Source organism: Triplophysa dalaica, chromosome 15 (genome assembly GCF_015846415.1).
Source record: "Triplophysa dalaica isolate WHDGS20190420 chromosome 15, ASM1584641v1, whole genome shotgun sequence".
Classification (NCBI taxonomy): Eukaryota; Metazoa; Chordata; class Actinopteri; order Cypriniformes; family Nemacheilidae; genus Triplophysa; species Triplophysa dalaica.
The window spans coordinates 20,101,439-20,123,735 of NC_079556.1; the positions used below are offsets into that span (position 1 = coordinate 20,101,439).

Here is a 22,297-nt window from a genome sequence, read left to right on the forward strand (position 1 = left end):
GATAGAATTCAAAACCTTTATTACAAAAATAAGTTACACTCACCTCATTTTACAGTATAAAACAATTTATTTGCTGGAATGCAAAAACATTGTTGGCCACCAACAATAGATTAAAACTGCTCACATCTTTTCAAAAGGTTGCAATGTTACGGCTTCATTGAGAGGGAGTTAACTGTTTACAAAACCGGGTCAATGGATCGCTCACCTGCTGCCTATATATATGAAATATAAACCCAGGCCGCAGTGTCCCTTTTTCTACACAAAGTTCATCTGTTGGCCAACGAGAGCGTGATGAAATTCATGATCGATTAAAAAACCCTACATAATTCTATAATGTTCTTCAGAAAGTGGAACCGGTTCCATAGAAAAACGGACACTGCGAGGCTCGAGATACGCAGCGGCTGCGTTTGTGATGTTAAGCCAATAGAAAAGTAACATTTTATTCCAAACTATCATACACCCAGTAACTACAGAATCTGAAGAAGCATCTGAGGCGGCTACTTCAGTTAAAAAGAGTTGAATAAGAGCAGGGTTTGTTTCGGCTCATCACATGAGATTCACTTGCATGTCCAGTTTGACTGTTGACTGCAATGGCGGAGCAGCAGAGGATCGACTATATTACATGAAGTGCCGCTGCCCTCGTGCATATTTCATAAGAAACAAGCCCTGCTCCTAAGCTTTAAGCGTCTCTATTTACATTACAGGCAGGGTAGTTGAATCCTCTCTACTTGAGGTAGTTAACCGACCCTTAAAAGACAAGTTCTCAAAGAACCGCGCTTCTGGAATGCCTGACTCACCCACGTCAGGTGGTTACACCAAAACCTGCAGAAGGTCTCTAGCCAAACGTTTAAGGTTAACATGGATATTCTCAAGACAAAACTATACATCAGCATCATCACGCTCCTCCGAGCCACTTCAAACCCAGGAGAGAAAAACAAAACAAAACAAAAGTAAAATAAATAAAAGTGCAACACATTTGATGTTATGGGACTCTTGAGAATCTGAACTTCAATTTCCAAAATGTGGGCATGGACACGCTCCTTGTGTGAGAACTGCAAGTCCAAGATGATGACTGTTGAGTTTTTCTGCTTCGTCAGAAGTGGCAGTATATAGGAGATATGCTTCAATAAAAGCTGGAATATCATTGGACCATTGAGTCGACTTTAACCTTATAAACACTGTAGAGTCCGGTGTAACCCCATACAACAAGTCAGTCTTCATACTACCTGGTCAGGACCAGCCTCGACCCCCTTCCCCTGCCAAAACAAAACACACATGTTAGCATTCAGGATATATACAAATACAGACATCAACATTAGATCTTCAAGGATCTACAACAAGGTGAGATTAGAATCCTAAAAAAATCAGTTTACGATTAAGTGAATTTTAAAAGAAAAAGGTTGGTTAACACCGATCACATTCAGTCATTTATTACTTTATCATCATAAGCACAGATTTTTAAGCAGAATATTTAGGGTTTACATTATTATTTTCTTCAATAACCATTACATTTGCTAGGTCGATATAAATGTATACTACATTGAAAATTAATGATACATTTACAATAACCCAAACAGAACATCAATAAATCTGTAATAGTCTTGGAATTAGAATAAACAATTTCATTAATTTATCGGTTCTCATCATGTTATTTTGATTGTGTTATTGACATTGAGCAGTTCACTCAAATATAAAAATTCTGAGAATGATATATATATGATGTCTTCAGTTGAACATCATTTTATATTAAAATGCCATCAAATCATCAATGAGTTTCATATTATTTCAAATTCATTAAAGAAATTTCAATGACTCTGTGGCTTAATAAATGTCTTCTGAAGCGAATCAAAACCTTCAGGAAAACATTTTTAAGCTGACATGGATGTTTGTGCTTTTTGGATCCCATATAGAAGCCACAGTGTAAATGTCTACAAAAATTCAACTAAAGAAAGGAAGTCATAAACATCTGAGATGACATGAGCATGAAGAATTGAGATCATTTTTATTTTCCAGTGAACTATTCCTTTAATCTCAAGCTTGTTCTGTGTTGCTGATGTGTGTGACAGGTGAATGTTTACAGAGGAGCTTCTGGTCGATCAGCTCCGTCTACTGTACTGGAGTCAGATTAGTTTACATCTGGAGTGAACAGGCACTCCTGACATTAACTTCCAAAATTCAATTTATAGTGATTCAAACAGCCTTTAAAACAAAGCAGGCACGTGAACCAATTCATTGTCAAAAGTCTCAAGATTACTAAGATTCACAGTACAAAATGACTATTTTGTCTTAAGTCTTATTCAGTCAGACAGGCTGGACAAAATTAATGAGACTGCGACAAATGAAGGAAAAGTGCAAACCTTTGGTCCGTTTCTCCCGCACGGTGCCTTGCATACGTAAGCAATGTGAAAAAGGGGAAAGGGAAAAACAAACGCCAGAACATGTATGTTGAGAGATAAAGGGGAAAGAATTTCGTTTTTTTTAAGAATCTGAGGATCTAAACCTACAAGAGTCTAAAACCTCCTGCCAACACTCCAAGAATGCTCCACCCACACATCACGTACCACTCGACATCGCTGTTGGATGCCACCTCTAGAGCCACGCCCACCTCGTCCGGATCCCGGACCTCCGCGCTGAGAGTATCCGGCTCTTCCTCTTGCCATGCCGGAGCCCCGGCCCCTAGACAGTGTTGGCCCGCGAGATCCTCTGCTGCCCGTTCCTCTAAAGTGAGACTGAAAGTCCTCATAGCCGTAGTACGGATCGTCGTAGCCTCCTCTGTAGTTGTGATAGTCGTAGCCGTAGTAGTCGTAATAATCCCTGTAGCTGTAATAGTCTTGAGGGTAGGAATAAGTTGCTCTCACACCTCGTCCTCTGCCTCGTGATGAAGGGTGCACTTGTGGCGGCCCGTAATAATAGTAATCATCATACCTGCGGCAAACAGACGTGATCAGACATACAGACACAGAGCAGGATGAAACGCTCCTTTTATGTTTTTGGAAAAGGCATTCTGAAGGGTCTTACATTTGAGTTTTAGCAGCTTGTCTCTGGGCCTTCCGTTCTTTCCTCTTCTGATCAGGCGGCTTAGCAAAGACGATTTCGATTTGTTCTCCTTCCAGATCCTTCCCGTGCATTTCAGCTAAAGCCTATTGAAAAACACAAGTTTGATCAAAATCGTGCATCAAACAGCAACATCTTCAGAGCAAGATGAGACGGTCACCTTAACCGCACTGTCACGCTCCTCGAAATGAATAAAGGCGTAATCCTTGAGCTTCTTAACCCTCTCCAGTTTGCCAAACGGACAGAACGTTTTCTCCAGATGTTCTTCTGATACTGTGCTCGCCAGGTTTCTTACAAACAGGACTTTGACCTAAAAATATAACAAACCACGATAGAATTATTGGACAGTACGTAATTTAAGGGTTTCTGAATCTTCTGTGAATCAAATGCACACAAACGTTACTGGTGAATTCAAGCATCATGCTACCTTTGCCATGACCTCAGGGTCAGGGTCTTCGATGGGGTCGGCCCACTCTACGGTCACCACATTCCCCCAGACCTTCACCTTGCCACTCATTAAGCGACGGCGTGCCTGGGCGGCTGTTTTGTGATCTTCATACTCTAAGAAACAGAAGCCTCGATTCTTCTTCTTGTCATCAGGCTGATGATACAGGATGACATCATTCAAACCCTCTGTTGAGATGGAGCACATTCAGTTATTCACTGAACAATCTTTAGCAACCAGTACGTTTAGCCAGGATATGACAATGACACTTACCGGTAACTTTGGCAAACTCTTCCACTATCTGCTCTTTAGTTTTGCTCTTGGGAATGGAGCCCACAAACAGACGATTATTGGCAACAGAGATGCAAACACCAATGTGTTTGCCCGGCCGAATCTCATTGTTGTTACACTGCAAGAAAAAATCTAAATCACAGACTGAATTTCCTTTATTTCCCTTACACAGACAGTCCGTCACTTACGAGTTTGACGGCCTCCTGAGCGGCTTCTTTAGTGCAAAATGTGACAAAAGCATATCCTCTGTTCAGCCCGCTGAGGGGGTCCATCATCAGACGCAGGTCCCAGATGGGTCCGGCTTTCTCAAAGAGAGGAACCAGCTCGTCTTCAAAGAGATCTCTCGGGATCTTTCCTACAAATATCTGTCAATGTTTCAACATTACTGTTAGTGCCAAACAGTGACCCACAAGAAACTGATTGTATATACAGCTACAAAGCAAAAAAGACCCTAAATGAAAAGATACTGACAAGTGTTAAGGGGTGTGTATTTTCTACAGCACTAACCTCAGTGCCGACAGTGGGCTGAACTCCAGCGTGTGTGGATCCTGGAGGCGGTCCGCCATACTTCCGCTGACCTGTCGTCACGTCGAGCGTATAACCGGTCCTCTCAAGCAATGCCTGGTGACATAACGGGTGAGAAAAAGATGAGCATCTTTAAAAAAGAAAAACACTATCACAACATTTTATCTCTAGAAAACATTGGCAAAACTTTATTATGAATGTGTACACAATGTACGATTTCTATGATCCTTTACAGTTGTTTGTTTTAATTGTATACCAACAAAATAAAGCAATACATCATCACCTTTTAATTGTCAGGCTACAAAACTAAACTTCTAACTCGGCTCTATATTTAGCCATTAATAAACAGACTTTGGACTTTCATCCAAAGCGACTCACAACAGAAAGGGAAATAACGAAGTGATTCATCATAAATAAAGCTCTAAAATGCTAAAACTTTATTTTATATTACTATGATCTAGCTGCTAGCAGATGACAGATATTCACTTATATTTTTGACTACTTAGAAGTTTTCTCAAAGTTAATGTCAAAGTTAATTTTGTGCAAAATACATTCAGCAAGTTTTAATAAAAAGAGTTGACAGAAGGACAGATGGCGTGAATGACAGACAGAAATGATAAACTTATTAAAATAATCATTAATGTTAATGGACAGACTTACTTTGATTTTGGCTTCATCGGGTCCTTTATTGGAATCAGACACTTTGGTGCCCTGTTTCTCTCTCTGTCTGTATGTCTTCATCACTCCACACAGAAAGGCACTTTTATTCTGTTCAGAACACACAGAGAAAGAGGTAAACATGTGCTCAAGAATAAAACTAACAGTAACATTCACATGTACACTTACACCCATTTTTATATTTGTGTTCAGCAGAACAATGAATTTGATACAGGTTTGGAACAATCTTAAACAAAACTTACATGGTCTCAACTTTTTAGAAAAGTCATTTAACAACCTAGAGACCCTAGTGTAAAACTGTCCACTTGTGTAACACTAAAACAAAGCAAAAATCATATGATTCATTTAAACATTCAGTGTTTGCCTCCGTGTAAGTTGAGATTGTCAAACATACTTGAACATGTGACAGGTCGCTGTCTTTAAACTGCAAGAGAACCTGCAGCGCGCCTTCTTCATTAAACTCTTTCAGAGCTTCAATCGCCCGATCGTCCAGATCGCTGTGTGACACCAAACCTGCACAAAACAATGCGTTTTTATACATCACATTACTGACCATTCTTAAACATCCTACTGAAATCATCACGTCGCCACACTCTCCACAATCAATGATGTCAGAAATATATAAATGCAAATAATGCATATAACAATAGGTTGAGACTTGAGCGTTTGTCTTCTACAAACATTATTCATTCTTACAGTAAGGTTTAGTGCAGTTAAGATACTAACATTAATTGTCAGTCCTAAAACCGGTGAAATGTCTGTCATCCAGCCATAAGCTGTGAACGACATGTGCATTATTGCAATCTAATGTTTTAGTCACATGTGTCCGTTTTTGTCCCACCTGTTTAGTCACTTCAGACATATGTGACCCTGCACCACAAAAACATTTGTAAAAATTGCCAAAAATACATTATATGGGTCAGAATTACAGTTTTCTCCTTGTATACCAAATACCACTAGGATATTTTGAAAATTTTCCACCATTAAAAATATCAAAACTTTATTTTTGTGAGTGGATGCAGTGAAATATTAAACAAAAATGGCCACAAAGACAACTAAAAACTTCACTCGCTACTGCCCGCTCTTTGGGAATTACACATCAAGTTTGGTACCCGTGTAAAGTTTAAAATTCCATATTTCAGGTTCATCTACTCTTCACTGCATGATAAGCCCACAGAGAATGTTAAAACAAACCTGTTTCTTCTTAGCAATGGTCCGATACAGTGCCTCAGATAGTTTTTTTTATCGGACCCTCAGATTTTAAATAGTTTTATCAAATATTGTCCTATCCTTCTAACAATCCATAAATCAATGTAAAGTTTATTTATTCAGATTTCAGATTATGTAAGAATCTCAATTTCGAAAAATGTACTCTTAAAGAGATACTTCAGCCAAAAATGAAAATTCTCTCATCATAAACTCACCTTTGAGTTGCTCCAAATGTGTATAAATGTCTTTAATCTGATGAACACAGAGAAAGATATTGGAATAATGTGTTTTAGCCAGTCAGATTTTGCCCCCTTGACTACCATAGTACAAAAAAATACCTTATATAATTTTTTTTGTTCTGTTGAACAAAGACATTTTGAAGAATGTAGGACAGCAAACAGTTCTAAGGCACTTTTGACAGCCAGTGTTTTTTCCTACTATGGTAGTCAAAGGGGGGGCGGATTCTGTTTGGCTATTAGCATTCTTCCAAAAATCTTTCTCTGTGTTCATCGGAACAAAGAAATGTATATCGAATTGGAACAACTCGAAGGCGAGTAAATGGTAACAGAATTTTCATTTTTGGGCCTTTAAGACTGGATTTGACAAATGTAAATCTTGCCAAGATGATGGTTTTACAAATTTATCATGCAGTCATACACTTATGAGCATCACAAGTTCATAAAGACGTTGCACAAAGAATGCATTGACAGAGTTTAAAAGAAGCCGTCTGTCAGGTTGACAGAATTCAGTCCTACTGTACTACAGAAACAGACTGGTATTACAGCATTCATTACATTTTAGTATCGACCACAGTATCTGACATCACTACTACTACACAATTAAAACATCTCTATTGCAAATAATTTCATTTCTTCCCTCATTTTCTTTAATATTCCTTCTAAATGTACATTCAAAAGCAAACAATGTTGCTCACAGATTCACCGGCAATTCATGCCCATTAAAAAAAACGTTTACATAAATCACCTTAATTTTTTTGTTAATATTTCCTGTGGCTCAGCTTGTAGAGCGTGAGGCTCGAAATGTCAAGGTCACGGGTTCAAGGTCAATATGTACCTTGATTGACCTTATAGTCATTTTGGATAAAAGCATCGTTCAAAAGCAGAAAAAAGTAAAAAACGCACATCCTTTAGCTTAACAACATTGTTAGACTTCATCTGAAAACATACCTAGTAAATACTAATATGTCATTCAGATTTGACAGACGTTATCAAGCGCTTAAAACAAAAGTTGTCTCTGTATAGTTTTAATGGAAAAACAGAGCAAATGAACGTTTTATCACAAAACATGGTTCCAGGAGTCATGAGAAGTCACACAGCATCCCAAAGAAATATTCTCACCTGCCATGTAAATTTCATCTAGTTTGACAGCGACTTTTCTCGGTAAGCCTGCGTCTAATAACAGCTGGAAATGCTCTGAATGGGCGGGAGCAGGTGAAGACTCCACTGAATCATCCGTACCGTTCCCATTTATATGCTCTGTTATATGCTCCGTGGCCATGTCGCCGTAAATCTGTGAAGTAAAATGAGTCAAATTAAGACAAAACCAATGCAAAGTTGCATGACGTGAATGTGGAAAACCCATCAACACCCAAGCAGTGATACACAAAAAACCTATTCAAAACAACTCGTTCACTGCAAATATTACTTTCCGTGATCTGACTTTGTTTAACAACATTTTGCACAAAATCTATAGCTTATGCATGTATTACATTAATTGAGTTTGTATGGCAAACGTGTACTTTAGGAAGTGTGAGGATATTACACTTCAGGACTTTTTATGTGGAGGAAAATGTTGACATTCACATTACCAGTTACAGCACATAAAACACATGTCCCTCATTCATTCATAAGAATTTTAGCACAAAATGCAGGAATAAATGCTTAATGCAGAATTAAGTATTATATTAGCATAATTATTACATCTACAACAACTCCATATATTAAAACATGTCAGGTTTCTAATAATAATAATTCCTTTCAAAAGATCCATTGTGTCATGTACAGTGACAGTTATGGGTGGGAACCTGCCGCCTCCTGATAAGATACTACGTCAGTGAAGACAAATGCAAAATTTTAACTTACTAAATAATGCAATGGCGTTAGACTGTTTATCAGACATGACCACTTGGTTGACTTCCAGAAGCATGTCCTCGATTTCATCTTCAGCTTTTTAATAAACACTTTAAAAGTGTGTGCTAATAGTTTTAGCAATTTAATACACATGCGTTATCCTACAGAGTTATATCGTTTCATATATTGTTAACTGATCTGTAAATATCGTGCCGTGTATTCAGACTGCATGTTGTGTATTAAAGAATACCCTCAATTTACAAAAACATTGAAACACAACCGGACTTTTTTGATACTGTACATCAGCTAACAGTCCACGTGTTCGTCAGGCCGCTTCTGCGCTACACGCGCGCATGCGCACTGCACCACATATATACTGACGAGCATGTGCAATTTATTCACATATAAACTGAGACTTGTATGAAAACAATCCGTGTCTGAAACGCCTGTCATTACACAAAACTCTCGTAAATGACAACTTCACAGCATAACACAATTCACGATTCGAACCCTTTATTTTCGGACCGGTTATCAAAAAACACCTGTGCCTTCCCAAAATACTTGATTTTGCTTTCAAACACAAGTTGTTCGTCTGAATAACCGGACTTCGTGTCATGTAGCGACGACTTTATGAATGAATATTATGGGTTGTGTCTCTTTGTCATGTCAGTGTGACAAGGGCACATACACTAGGCCACAACACGCGAGCTACGTGGACACTCCGAGCTGTAAGAAACCCCGTTTTCCTCCCCTAAAATGAATATTTAGAGCAGGCCAGATACATGATCCACTTCCGAAAATGACAAACTAGCACTTTTAACACAAGTTCTCAAACACACGCGTTTGTGGTGTTAAGTTTGTTTGTCTGATAACGTGCGCGAGAGTGTATTTGTGCTGAGGGGAGGGGGAAACATTGTGTTTGTCCAGCCAACAAATCAGCGACACACATCAACACTTTTACCCGGTTAAGTGCACATCACGCATACTAGCGAGTGTAAACGATGAATTAATATGTAAGAGTGTCCCGCGTGTGCGTTTCGAGTTAAGCCGCGTGCGGAGTCCGTTTTAATAGAGAAGCCGGCGTGAGGCGCGCGCGATCACTCCACACTTTTGTTTGAAAGCCGAGAGGCGAGAGTTAGGCGCTCAAATATCGCGGACTGTCCGTTAACGAAAGCTTAAGAGAGGGTTCTCATACCTGTCAGTTTTTATCTCGGGTTAGGTTGGATTAAATCCAAAGGGAAACGTGTTGAGAGAGAAATAAAGTGGCCAGATCCCCGCCGTTTCTGCGCTCTCACTCCCGTCTACAGCGCTGATGCAAAATGGCGGTGAAACTCATGCCGCGGGAGTTTTTTCCGCTTCCGGTTGTACGGGGTTTCCCTCGCGGTCATTGGAGGGGTCGCGTGACGTCACACCGGCAGCAAGAGGCTGAAGTTGTCGTACTTTGATGCTAAATAGGGCACATTGTACAGTATTACAGTGGTATCAATACATTTTTGTATAGTTTACTGTAGTATTAATATTATATTAAATATGACTAATATTAGTATTAAAATAATACTGTGGGAATAACGGGACAGATCCTCTTATTCTTATGACATTATTGTTACTAAAGTTTGTGTAGGATAAATGTAACACCCAAAGTATTGTTTTAATTGATTGACATTATGACTATTTGTTTTAAAGCTGCACTTTTTTTTGTTGTTGTTTAAAATAATATTGTTGAAAGACTCAATGAACTTGGTAACCCAAATTTAGTGCCCGTAGGCTAATCATCACATGAGTCAATGTGAAATATAGCTGCTAGTCCTGAAGATGAAGAGGGGACATCCCATATTTGATTAAAAACTGCACAGTGTACAATAGGTGTGACCGGTGACAGAAAAGTCAAGTTTTGTACAGCTTCACTCGATGTGATGGAATAGGAGAGAGAGGAATACTTTGATGGCTCTATCCATCATCATCATCATCATCTAACTGTGACCGGTGATGAGAATGACATCTTCGCTTGCATTTTTTAATGTAGTCATAGTTTAGAATTATTAACTTCACGAGTGTATTATTTGTCAAATAAAGTATAATCTGCAGTAAGTGTAAATAACAAACTTCATAAACACTGGACTTTGTACTGTTGTGCTGACCTGTGACATCACTGATTTGTACTTATGCAGCTGCAGGAGTGAAGGATGACATGATCTGAGATTCCCAATTTAGAAGATGAGGTTAATCCTCCTTAAGTGTCCCTATGGAGGGAAGAGGCGCTGTGCTACGATCACCATAAAAGAGACATTGGAAGATCAGCCATCTTCACGCTGCCATTCATCCAAAAGGACTTGGATAAGTTAATTCATTTACCTGCACAACCATTAAAGTACTTCTGATTATGTCCGTGTTGGTTATTTGTATATACTCTTCTGTAGCACACACTTTCATACTCACAATCATGTTTGTAAAGTTATCTTTGTGAGGATATTCTTTGACAAAATGGCTGTGTCTCTATTTAAAGGTGGGTTCCTTCAAAGGATGTGGACTTCTAGAGGCTATGATGTCATCAAGGGTTTATCAAAATGAGACGGTGTAGCCTACAGATGATTTCCTAGTTGTGTCATCATCACAGCCATCTGAACACAGCAGAGACGTTTCTCACCTTTTAGTTGAAGCCAGACATTTCTATTTGATAAAAGGCATTTCTTAAACTGAGCAACGGTACATTAATTAACCAACCTTACACAGATGTAAACACACAATAGTGCAACAGAATTATTAATGAAAATATGATGTCTATATATTTAAACACATACTTTTATTTGAATGATCTTTTAAATGAGACAGCCTTAGCAGCATTCTATTCATATATTTTTAGTTTTTTCCATATGTCTCTAATGTCTACAATAATATGTATTTATTTTGAATTACCTAGTATTACATATTTAATTTTACTGAATTAACCTTTTCACTCAGAGGTCAATACGACTACATTATCTGTCCACTGCTGTTCACTGAACTTTAAAACAAATCACTTTCAAATAGGTTTCAGTCTGAACAATAAGCTCAAATCTTGTTTTAAATTAAGAGCATTAAAGCACACATTCCTGCAGGCACACTTCTTGGAATTAAATGTTTGTTGTGCTTTACGCAACATCCACCAGGTGGCGTGCGGAACAACATTCTATACTTGGCAACTTCATCTGGCCAATTAATGTTGAAATTAATCTTCAATTATACATTATTAACATCGGTATATTTGTGAACTACATGTTTATTTTAAAATTTGTAAAATATTTTATTATAAAATTATAAAATATAGAAATATACACGATCAGCTCCTCAAGTACATTAGCCTATGCAAGTTAATGTGTGGTCATTCTGGACTTTGACAGAATGTCCTGTTTAAAATTTATATAAAGTGTTTACTGGATCGTGTTGTGAATTTGACATGAACGCTGACATGAGTCCTTTAGCGTCTGGTGACAAAGTGTAAACATATGTTAAAACACAACTCCTCCTCGTTTTCAGCCTTCATTATATCCTACTTAATGTTAACCGTATAATTGCATTTATGAATGCAGTGAAACATAGTTTATTTAATGTATTAATGCGGTAAAGAAACGATTATTTAATGTATTCGTGATGAATCTGCACCTCAATTTGATATGATTGGTGATTTTTGGCTGCGGCCTGTAAGAACATGATAATCTGATGTAGGGCACATCTGCACAGATCTGTGTAAATATTATGGTGTGCACAACAGTATCACCATCATCATCCCTTTAAAGAGCTTCACATCAGTGTCCTGTACACACAGGTGTCCCATCTCACAGGTTAGAGTCTTTCAAGATCCATCATCATAACTACTACATCAAACTACTTTAAGTAGAATGTATGAATGTATTCATTCTCTGTTTGTTGTATTTACAGTTGAGTTGCACAGAGAGATTCAGGATGTTGTTACAAAGCAGGTTGCACAATCTTCAAACCTGCTTGATGATAAATATCAACTAGGTCCAACATCACATGCGCAGGTTGAGCTAGAAGTGCCTAAATGGAGTGTGTACTTTGCTCCAGACACAACCAGAAACATGTCCACTACACCTTCTGCTGAGAAGAACATCTGTAAGTTCATACATTTGTCCAGTTCAATTTTATTTGTTTACAATTGTTTTGTTATTATTTTATGACATTATTGTCTTGTTTATCAGGTTCAGTCCAGATTTAGACAGCAATTCAATTCAAGTTCATTTATATAGCGCTTTTCACAATGTGCATTCCATAGCAGCTTTACAGGAACAAATAAGAAAAACTGAAAAACACAGAAAGGTAAAACACAGCACAGTGCATGTTGTTTATAGAACAAGCAAGATCATTCTAATAAATTATATCTAATAACTAAATAATTTAATTAAATTAATGCAGTCTACTGGTGAGCAAGCCAACACTGCCCTGTTGTGGCGAGGAACCCAAACTCCAATATTGTATTGTTTTATTTACAGAAGAGTCGTACAGTGTCGATCCTCTCTGTTCACTTGTGCTCACGAATCAGTTTTTTAGTGTTTGAATGGTTTGAATGTTTTATGTGTTCACATAAGTTCATCTTAAGTCCAGTCCGCACCTGCACAGACTCTCTGCAAAAATTCAGATACGCAGAGATCATTTGCTGAAGATAATTGTAGAATTTAAAATAAATTGTAGAATTGTGAATATGCCAAAACTCTGTCAGACACTGTAGTGTTCTCTGGCCCCCTCCCTAGCTGTCGAATTCAAGAGAAATATAAACGATTAATGTCTTTACATGACTGGATGTGTGACTGGTGTCCACGTCATCACCTGGGTTTCATTAATAACTGGAAGTGTTTTTGGAGAAGACGTGAGCTGATCGCCAGAGATGGTCTCCATCCCTCCCGAGGAGAAGCCGACATCTTCTCCACAAATCTGACCAATAATCTGCATAGAGTTTAATTTACTGATACTCAGGTCAGAAATCAGACAGACCGGTTTAACCCACTGATATCTGAAGATAGTCTGGATGTCTTCATGTAAATATGAACTATTATGTTAATATGCATACATTAACTTGCAAAATATCATATTATTTATAATACTTGCGTAATGTGAATTATTACAAAAAATAAATCATTATTTTTAATACTCTATTACAACACAATAAGCAATATATAATATAATTATGTGGTTTCATGTTCAGTCAGTTGGTTCACTTTAATTCAGAGCACTCATTGGTGTAAATCTGTTGTTAAATACGTTTGAATCTATATCTTTTCCTTACAGTATAAACTAATTAAACTAAATTAAGGAAGTATCATTTAAACTTTTATAAACCCCACAAAACATTTCCTTATGGATTGTGATCACCTTTTGTATGATTGCTTAGAAACTATGGTTAATTTATACTGGTAATGCCCATTTTTGAAACCTTTTTGGGAAAATGTTTATCATTATATTATTAAGAATGTTTGTAGAGATTTTAATAAGAGATAATAATAATTAACTACACGTACTTACTATAGGTTTAGGTTTAGGATTAGGTGGTGGTATATGGGTAGTAATTTTGCATAATGTATAGTAAATACTATAGTAAATAACATGTGTAACAAGGGCACCGTCAAATTAAGTGTTACTGTAATCTGATCTCAAATACTTACAATGAGAACATGTGAATGTGCACACTGATGATAAGAAATAATAAAGGACTTACCCTTACTGGTAATTCATAATAAACATGTTAACTATGCTAGGCCTACATGTTTATTTTAACATATAATTAACACCTGAAAGTAAAACTAATCAAACAAAGCCTTTAATACAGAACAATGAGTTATTCAGAGTACTTTGATGTGAATGTAAGATTTGATGTGTCACATCTGTCACTGTGATGCTGCTCTTCACTCACATGATGCTGGACAGATGATGTCATCATTGATTCTTACCATTGTGACAGAGAGGGCAAACACATAAAAAAGTTTGTGTTGAGTATGTGATGGTGAATAAACATACTTAATAACAAATAACTTGATAACTTTTAATTTTTGGTGGTCCACAAACATGTAATGGAACTGAGCTTTGTTCCAAAAGCTGTTTCAATAAATCATGTACTGATTCGGGGATGTCTCTTAGGAACTAGTGTTAAGAAGTTATCTACTGCATCTTTATTTATTAAGACACATTCTTTATCAGCACCTAAATATGCTTTTTGAAGCCTTTGAATGCATCTCATTGTATCCGTAGATTAATTTCTATATTATTATGATAAATAAACATAGATTTAGCTCTAATTGTACTTTTAGTTACATCACTCTCTCAGCATTGTCTCCTAAAGAAATCCCACGAGAGTCAGAACTCAAGCATTATTCAAAACCAGAGATCAGTATTTAAGAACAGGGTTGTAGAGTACAAAAATGTTTTGCATTGAGATTCATTGGTTCGATTCACAGAGAACTCACTCAATAACAAAATATATACAAAAAATGCACTCTCACCCTCTGCCAAATGCATCAAATGTAAATCGTTGTTTATTTATAACCTCTTTTTTCCACCTTTATGACAGATTTACACCATCATGTTCCATGATATAACTGAAATGATTAAAACGGGTAAAACCATTTATTTATATGTTATAGTATCATCATGAATCATTTTGGCCACTGTCGTCATTTTGTTCACCGTATTGAACACATTTCATATTCATATTCATATTCGATGATGATGCAGTACATCATTACACCAGCAGGTGGAGACGAGTGACTTTCCAATGAATCAATAAAACGAATGTCTTCTGCAGAGTTTAAACATGAACTATGTTATATATCATATGTAATTAGTTTTATTGCATAGTCAGTGTATAAAAGCCACAACAATCTCAAAACAAATAACTGAATTATGTGTCAATTCAAAATCAAGTCAAGTTAATAACAGAAACAAGCATTATCACTTCTTTAACTAAGTCTATAAAAACACCTTACTATCTGTTGAGCTAGTGTAAACTATTCAAAATCTAATTTAAACATTCTTCACATTTATTTGTTTTCTAAGGACATCAAAGTTTCACTGACTAATAAAATCATGGCTGAGTCTAAAATAAATGTATAAAGGGATAACAACCTCATAGCTGTCTATACACTCAGGTCTTATTTGTCACAATTCTAACTTCATTTTACTCCAATGTGTTATACTGGAAAAGCAAAACATCATTACATCTCACACTAAAAGCGTTATGGCAGCTTTACTGTTCACTGGCGTGTGATCTTTTTCCTGGTGGTGTTGTTTATTTGTTTGGGTGGTTGTGGTCTGCTCCTGATGTTCTGACATTTGGGGATGTGTCTCTCCGCCGGTCCCGGGGCAAACGTCCGGCCACAGTGAGGGCAGCTTATATATTCAGGATTCAGGTTTAAAGCAGACTGTGGCACGTGAGTTTGACCCTGACGAATGTTCTGAATGAAGGCCTCGTGTTTCTGACGCCACGTGCTTCGCTTCTTAATCTGCAAATGTTAACAGTATAAAGTAAAAATGAAAGAATTTAAAAATTCTGGTTTGTTACAAACCAAGGTTGGTTTAAATGTGGATACATTTAGTATAAAAGAAGAAAAGAAAATGAATGTTAAATCTGCAAACCTCTTCAGGCGTCTTGCTTCTGCCGTTGGTCTTCATGAATTCCTCCAGTTCGGTTCCTTTGGCCCTGTGCTGGGACATGTCAAAGATCTTACGCTGAGGCCGTTTTTTCTCACAGATCCTCATGTGCGTCTGCAGTCTGTCTGGTAAGAACTGTCTCTGACACACGCTGCACGCCACGAGTTCTTGTGGATTTTCCTCCGGACTGAGTTCCACCTGCAGGAGGCGCTTTCCTCTCTGACTGGGAATCCTGTCCGGACTCTTTCTTCTCCTTCCACCTGACGTCGGTTCATACGAAGTCTCCTTACTTTCTCTCCTCTCTGACAGAAGCACATTTGTGTATATGTCTTGTTTGAGATGAGATCTGTCTGATGATCCTGGTTTTCTCATGTCCCACTGATCCTCGTCTTCTCTTCTTCTGTCATATTTCTCGACCTCTTCCAAATTCCTCCGGTAGCTCCTGTCCCGTGCATCCCAACCCATCCCGTTCTCTCTCATCGTTTCTCCTCTCCGCCCTTTCACTATCTTTTCATATCCGTCACGCTCTCTCTTATCGTTAAACTCTGTCATCTCTGAGGTCAAAGGTTGTCTCCTGCCCTCCTTTGTTTTTTCATTCACCTTACGTTCCCAATCGTCCCATCTTCCCATGTCGTCCTTGCTTTCCCTCCTTTCATGCGCATATCTGTCCAATCCATCATTCGGTCACTGTACAATCTGTTCTCCCACTTCTCCTTTTCTAAAAATCGTTCATTTCTCTCGTCTCTGGTCACACTATCGTGTCGACTGATCCTCTCTCTCTGGATTCTCCGCAATGTTTCCCCAGCTCTATAAAACTTCTCCTGCAGTATCATCTCATTCGAGTGGATCTCCTTGGACAGTTTCTCTGAATTTCCTTGTTCGCGGTGCTCACCGTCTGAACCGCTCTGTGTTGTTCTGTTTCTTCCTGTTACCTGTTCATGGGTTGACTTTGGAGCTTCTGGTTTCCTCACACACTTCTGCTGTTGTCTAACATCATTCAGTCTAGGGAGACATGAATAAAATCTCCCTTGATATTCTGAGACGTTACTGTTGATGTGGTAGTTGCTCAGGCTGTATGCTCTCTTGTGGAGGACCGGCTTTAGAGGAAACACTTTGTCCACGTCAGAAGCTCTCCGTGAAGGAACATATCCATTCTGCTCTTCCAGGAATATTTCGTCTCTTCTCTGAGTTCTGTCCGGAGGTTGCCAGGGATGCTGTTCCGAGTTGTGATCCATTCCTGAGGGACGACCGCTCCGTCTACTCATGTTCTCTCGGTGCAACAATGGAAGTTTTGGTGATATTGTTACTTTTTCCCAAAAGTGATGTGTGAGGCGATGGTGTGGCGCCAATTGCATGTTTTTATAATGTGAAGCTCAAGAAGACGTTAATTGTCAAACATCAGGCGTTTCAGTGAAAAATGAAGGTCTGTGAAGTGAGAAATTAAACATTCAAATAAAAAAAAAAAAATTGAAAGACGTACATATGTTTATAGCATCTTCTTATTTATGGCTAAAAAAACACAATTTAAAATCATATTAGATTTAATTAATTAAAATGGAATATAAATATACAAACCTTTCGGAAAATTAACTATGGTTTTAACGTAGTAAACATGTTTTTGGTGGATTGATTGTAATTTGTATAACGACTGTTTACAAAAAATGTCACCGTAGTGAAGAAAAGCAAATTTGGCATAATGTGATGAAAAAACGAGCATTTTAACATTTTTATGTCTCCTCAACTTTATTAATTTCCTGTTTTATTCATTAAATTATGAGAAAATCTACATCATTTGAACTCACCATCTATGAGCTTTCTGCGAGAGTAAAGCGCTGTATCGACTCGAGCTCAATAAAATCCCGTTAGGAGTTGTGTTTACAAGCGTTGCTTAGAAACAAGACAAGGCAAACTTCCGGGATATTTGCGGCTCTCGCGGTACGGCGATGTCATACGACGATTGGTCTGCGCAGTGCTGCATGAACTCGAGCACGCCTATTGGCTAGAGCTGCATGATGTCAGACAGTTACCCGGAAAAGTGACATGCTGACAGAGGTGAGTTAGCCTGTGTTACTAAATAAACCAAATATTAAGCGGTAGACGCTTTAAAATCCATACATATGTCAAGAACTGAATTGAAAAGATTGTATGATAGAGGATTTTAAATGAAAGTCTACTGATAATCGTACATTTCAGCGGGATGTACGAGCATGCTCTTGAGAAACTGTGAAATATCAGAGTTTCCTGTTCTCTGCTTTTCTAGAAAATTATAAAAATGTTGATATGTCGAAGCTGTTTATATTTTAATGCTCATGCTTAAATATCTTAACATGTCCATTGTGGTGCAATCGTTTATGAATGTTTATGACAGGTTTGTTATCAAGTAGAAGCCCTGGAATAATCCTTGAGTTTAATTGGTCGAAAGGTCTGTGACGTGTGCTCATATCGACTGCCGCATGAATAAATAAAGATGATTTAAAGAAAGGACTATGAATGAATAAATGATGTAATGACAGGTGGTGTGGGTTTGTGTTTCAGATTGTGATCATGTCCAGTGAAGAGCTGCTGTCTGTGGATTATGAGGTGTTAGGGCGAGTGCAGGGTGTGTTCTTCAGAAAATACACACAGGTAAAATGCCCATCACATCATGAATGATTTAGATTAGAAAAACCTGTTTAACATATGTTTTGGTAATGTCCAGGACAAAATAAAACACTTTACCCCAAAAACTTTGCATGTTGTAAAAATATGAACCTGTTATAAAAGAATACATTTGTTTGAAAATTAAAATACCATTTCCTATTATACTATATTAGTATTATATATAGTATATATTATATACTATATTAGTATATTATTATACTATATGCTATATTACACAGCAGGGGTTTTAAAATCTATAACTATTGACAATATCCCTGTTTTTTAAATCCACAATCACCAATATTGTGTTCATATTATATTGTAAATTATTCAGCATCCATTTAAACTTTTTCTTTAAATGTGGAATGTTAAGGAGGATCTATTGACAGAAATGCAATATAATATACATAACTGGCTTCAGAGGTGTATGAAGACCTTACATAATGAAGCCTAATGTTTTTATTACCTTAGAATGAGATTTTTCTATCTATCATACAGTACACCGCGAATTTAATTCTTCATGTTGTTTCTACAGTAGCCCTAAACGGCAAACTCTTCTACAGTGAAAGTTTCGTAAATACGTTATCTTCTTCAGCAAAGAAGCAAAAACGTGACGACATGTCCGTCTTGTGTCAGCCACCTAAATGCTTTGAAATTCTTACAAATATCTTTCTTTGTGTTTAACAGAACAAATACATTTATACAGGCTTGACACACCCTTGGGGTGTGTAAATGATGACATCATTTTTATTTTTGGGTGAACTACCTTTTGAGAACAACTGTCATGATAATTGTGTTGTGAAAATCTGGCATCATGCATCTTATCTGTAATGTATTGGTACCTCATTGTATTGACGACATCCCAGTGCTGTCACAGCTGTATCCGTGGTATTCTAATTTGATTACCTGTTGAATAAAATCCCTATAGTAACAACTTCATTACTGTATTGAATTACTTTACAATTTTGAACAGTTTTGACCTAGATATTGAAACTGATTTCAAGCTTTAGCCGATTATTTGAGAGTAAGTACTACTAATATAATACAAAATATATACACACTACGAGTGCTATAGAAATGTCAAGTTACAAACAACACATTCCATCAGTGTGCTTTGTATTGAGAAAAATTTCAATAATACCCCATATTCTATCTTCTTCATTTTTCACAATTATATGTAAACAAAAATCACATTTTGAACCACAGCAGGACTCACTAAAAGGCTTCTGTCACTTTATAATCATCAGTACAGTATGTGTGATGTGTTTGCAGGCAGAGGGTAAGAAGCTGGGACTGGTTGGTTGGGTTCAGAACACTGATGCTGGAACAGTTCAAGGGCAGCTGCAGGGTTCCGCTTCTAAAGTCCAGGAGATGCAGCACTGGCTCCAGACCATCGGCAGTCCTCAATCTCGAATCACCAAAGCGGAGTTCAAGAATGAGCACACGGTTGACAAACTGGATTTCAAGGATTTCAAAGTAGTGCGTTGATGTATTTAGTATTTATGTATGTAGATATGTAGGTTATTTATTTTAGGCTTTAATATGGTATGTTTCACACACTTGCCCATTGCCTGTTACTGAGAAAGATACGAGAAAGCAGAACAAACCGCAGTACATCTTATTCCAGAAAAGTGTTTTAGGTTGAATCTGTATTGACTTTAAATCTAATTTCTGAGATTTCTGAGACGCTAACAGACACAGACACTGTGCTTCTGTAACATCAAATTATGTTGTGTCTATATCCTTTATGTCAAAGGACTAAAAGAATAATATTTAAATGTTCATGAAGTAGGTTGTAAAACACTTCAACACAAGCAGATGTGTTTCATTCATCAAATTAGTTGACAGTTTAAAGATGTACAGTGTATTTAGAAGTTTAATAGCACATGGAAGTGATTTAAAGAACACATGTCCGTTTTCACCATATTAAAACAAACTTGATTTAAACAAAGAGGATTTAGGACCAGTAACTTTGAACTTCATTCACCATGATGGAAACTGGCAACACGTTGGCATCTACAGATCAATCGGGTGTTCATATGTAATTTGTGAATAGCAATTTCTAATCATTTTAAAAATAAGTAATGCAGATCCTCTTAAAGAAATAGTTTGTGCAAAAATGACAATTCATTCATCATTTACTCACCGTCATGTCAAACATGTAAGACTTTCTTTCTTCTGCAGAACACAAAAGAAGATATTTTGAAGAATGTTTGTAAGTGAACAACACTGAACCCCATTGACTTCCACTGTATAGACACAAAACCACTGAGACATTCCTCAAAATATATTTTTTTGCCTTCCACCGAAGCACAACCACATGCGGTTGCATAAATGATGACAGAATGTTTATTTTGAGGTGAACTGTCTCTTTAAGCTTTCCGCTGGAGAGCTGGACTTTTGCGGGTGTTTCCTCTCTCTCTAAATTAAATTCAGATTTAGGCAGATGTGGCACGCTGTCCAGAATACACAGCTCTTCGTAACTCTGCTTCCACGCCATGCTTCACGTCTATGTTGAGGAGCTTGTCTGCCTTCTCTCAGTTCCAGGAGCTCAGAATGAAAGCAGTTATTGTGAGAGAGCCAAACATTCCAGGAAATGAATGTTCTCCACCTCCCTCTCTCACTTACCCAGCAGAGGCCGAACGCTTGTTTTCTGCTGGAGCCGTTTTAAGACCCAGCCGCTGTATTGATGTGTGCACACATGTGCACATGTGACAGATGTATCGTGACCTTTACCATGATAATCCCAGAATGCAATGTGATAGTAAAATAATGTAACATTTATATAAACATAACATTCAGTACTGACCCAGATATCAAGGAACATTCTCAGAACTTCACTGACATTTTCTAAATGTTCTCCTACAGTTCTCTCAAAGTTCGCTCAGTGACGATCAAAAAATGTTTTTTAGTAACGTTAAAAGTGCATTTTATCACCAAACTATAAAAACAGTAGTCTTACGTTGTAGGCAGGGTGTTATATCCCCAGAGATGGAAATGGCTGAGATTCATAGGGGGACAACAGTGAGGGATATTTTTCATATATATATAACACATGTTATACTTGTAACACATTAAAAAAAATGCCTCTGACTGAAATGTGAATAGCATTTGGAAACCATAAAAGATGGACATCCTCTACATTTTTGAGGTTGAACTCCATCACCCCTTAAGAGACTCCACTTATACCCAAGTATGGTTCTGTAATTTATCAAGCGAAGCAAGTGCACTTAGTATTACTTGTGTGGTTTTAATATCGCAGACATGTGTAAACTGTTGATTTCTGTACAGCGATGGACTGACCATATATCAAGAGTTAATGGCTGGAGTGTGATATGCTAAACAGACACCATTGTTCCTGTGACCCTACAGAGGTCAGAGCGCATGACTGGATGTTGACTCCTTCTGTTAGTTTTCAATGTTGCTGAGCAAGTATATAAAACTGAATCTGAATAACACACCCAGATTAACAGCACAGAGGTTTGAAGGAAACATTATGAACCTGAGTACTGAGGTTACTCATCAAGGCAAGAGTTGAAGTCCATTGCACATTGAGTGCGAAATTTCTGCACGTAAAAAATAAATACGACCTCACGTTGTGTCAATCGCATTTAAATACTCCCTCCAATATTTTCGTCCTTCATAAAAGAATTGGACTGGGTACGATTTTCTGCGTTTTTCACATCCGTAGCGTTTTGACTCTTCAGAGACACCGTACAAACGATCGCCA

The 22,297-nt window shown here is 37.5% G+C and overlaps 3 protein-coding genes across 3 annotated transcripts; 1 reads left to right on the plus strand and 2 right to left on the minus strand.

Moving 5' to 3' along the window:
- Positions 1-2: 2 nt before the first annotated feature.
- Positions 3-9,643, minus strand: syncripl (synaptotagmin binding, cytoplasmic RNA interacting protein, like). The gene is made up of 12 exons (XM_056768156.1): positions 9,488-9,643; positions 7,561-7,732; positions 5,388-5,506; positions 4,976-5,083; positions 4,298-4,411; positions 3,979-4,155; positions 3,773-3,908; positions 3,482-3,687; positions 3,215-3,364; positions 3,019-3,140; positions 2,562-2,925; positions 3-1,256 (listed from the first exon to the last, which is right to left on the minus strand). Exons 2-12 carry the CDS (start codon positions 7,718-7,720, stop codon positions 1,218-1,220), a joined length of 1,695 nt encoding a protein of 564 aa, XP_056624134.1. The 5' UTR covers positions 7,721-7,732; positions 9,488-9,643; the 3' UTR covers positions 3-1,217.
- A 5,152-nt stretch (positions 9,644-14,795) lies between these two features.
- Positions 14,796-17,826, minus strand: zc2hc1c (zinc finger, C2HC-type containing 1C). The gene is given in 4 exon segments (XM_056768163.1): positions 14,796-15,779; positions 15,913-16,610; positions 16,613-17,352; positions 17,730-17,826. Coding segments are annotated over 3 exon segments (1,617 nt in total). The 5' UTR covers positions 17,283-17,352; positions 17,730-17,826; the 3' UTR covers positions 14,796-15,530.
- Positions 17,827-17,922: 96 nt separating this feature from the next.
- acyp1 (acylphosphatase 1, erythrocyte (common) type) lies at positions 17,923-20,508 on the plus strand. Its single transcript, XM_056768212.1, has 3 exons — positions 17,923-17,979; positions 18,463-18,552; positions 19,840-20,508. Exons 1-3 carry the CDS (start codon positions 17,968-17,970, stop codon positions 20,053-20,055), a joined length of 318 nt encoding a protein of 105 aa, XP_056624190.1. The 5' UTR covers positions 17,923-17,967; the 3' UTR covers positions 20,056-20,508.
- The last annotated feature ends 1,789 nt before the right edge of the window (positions 20,509-22,297 follow it).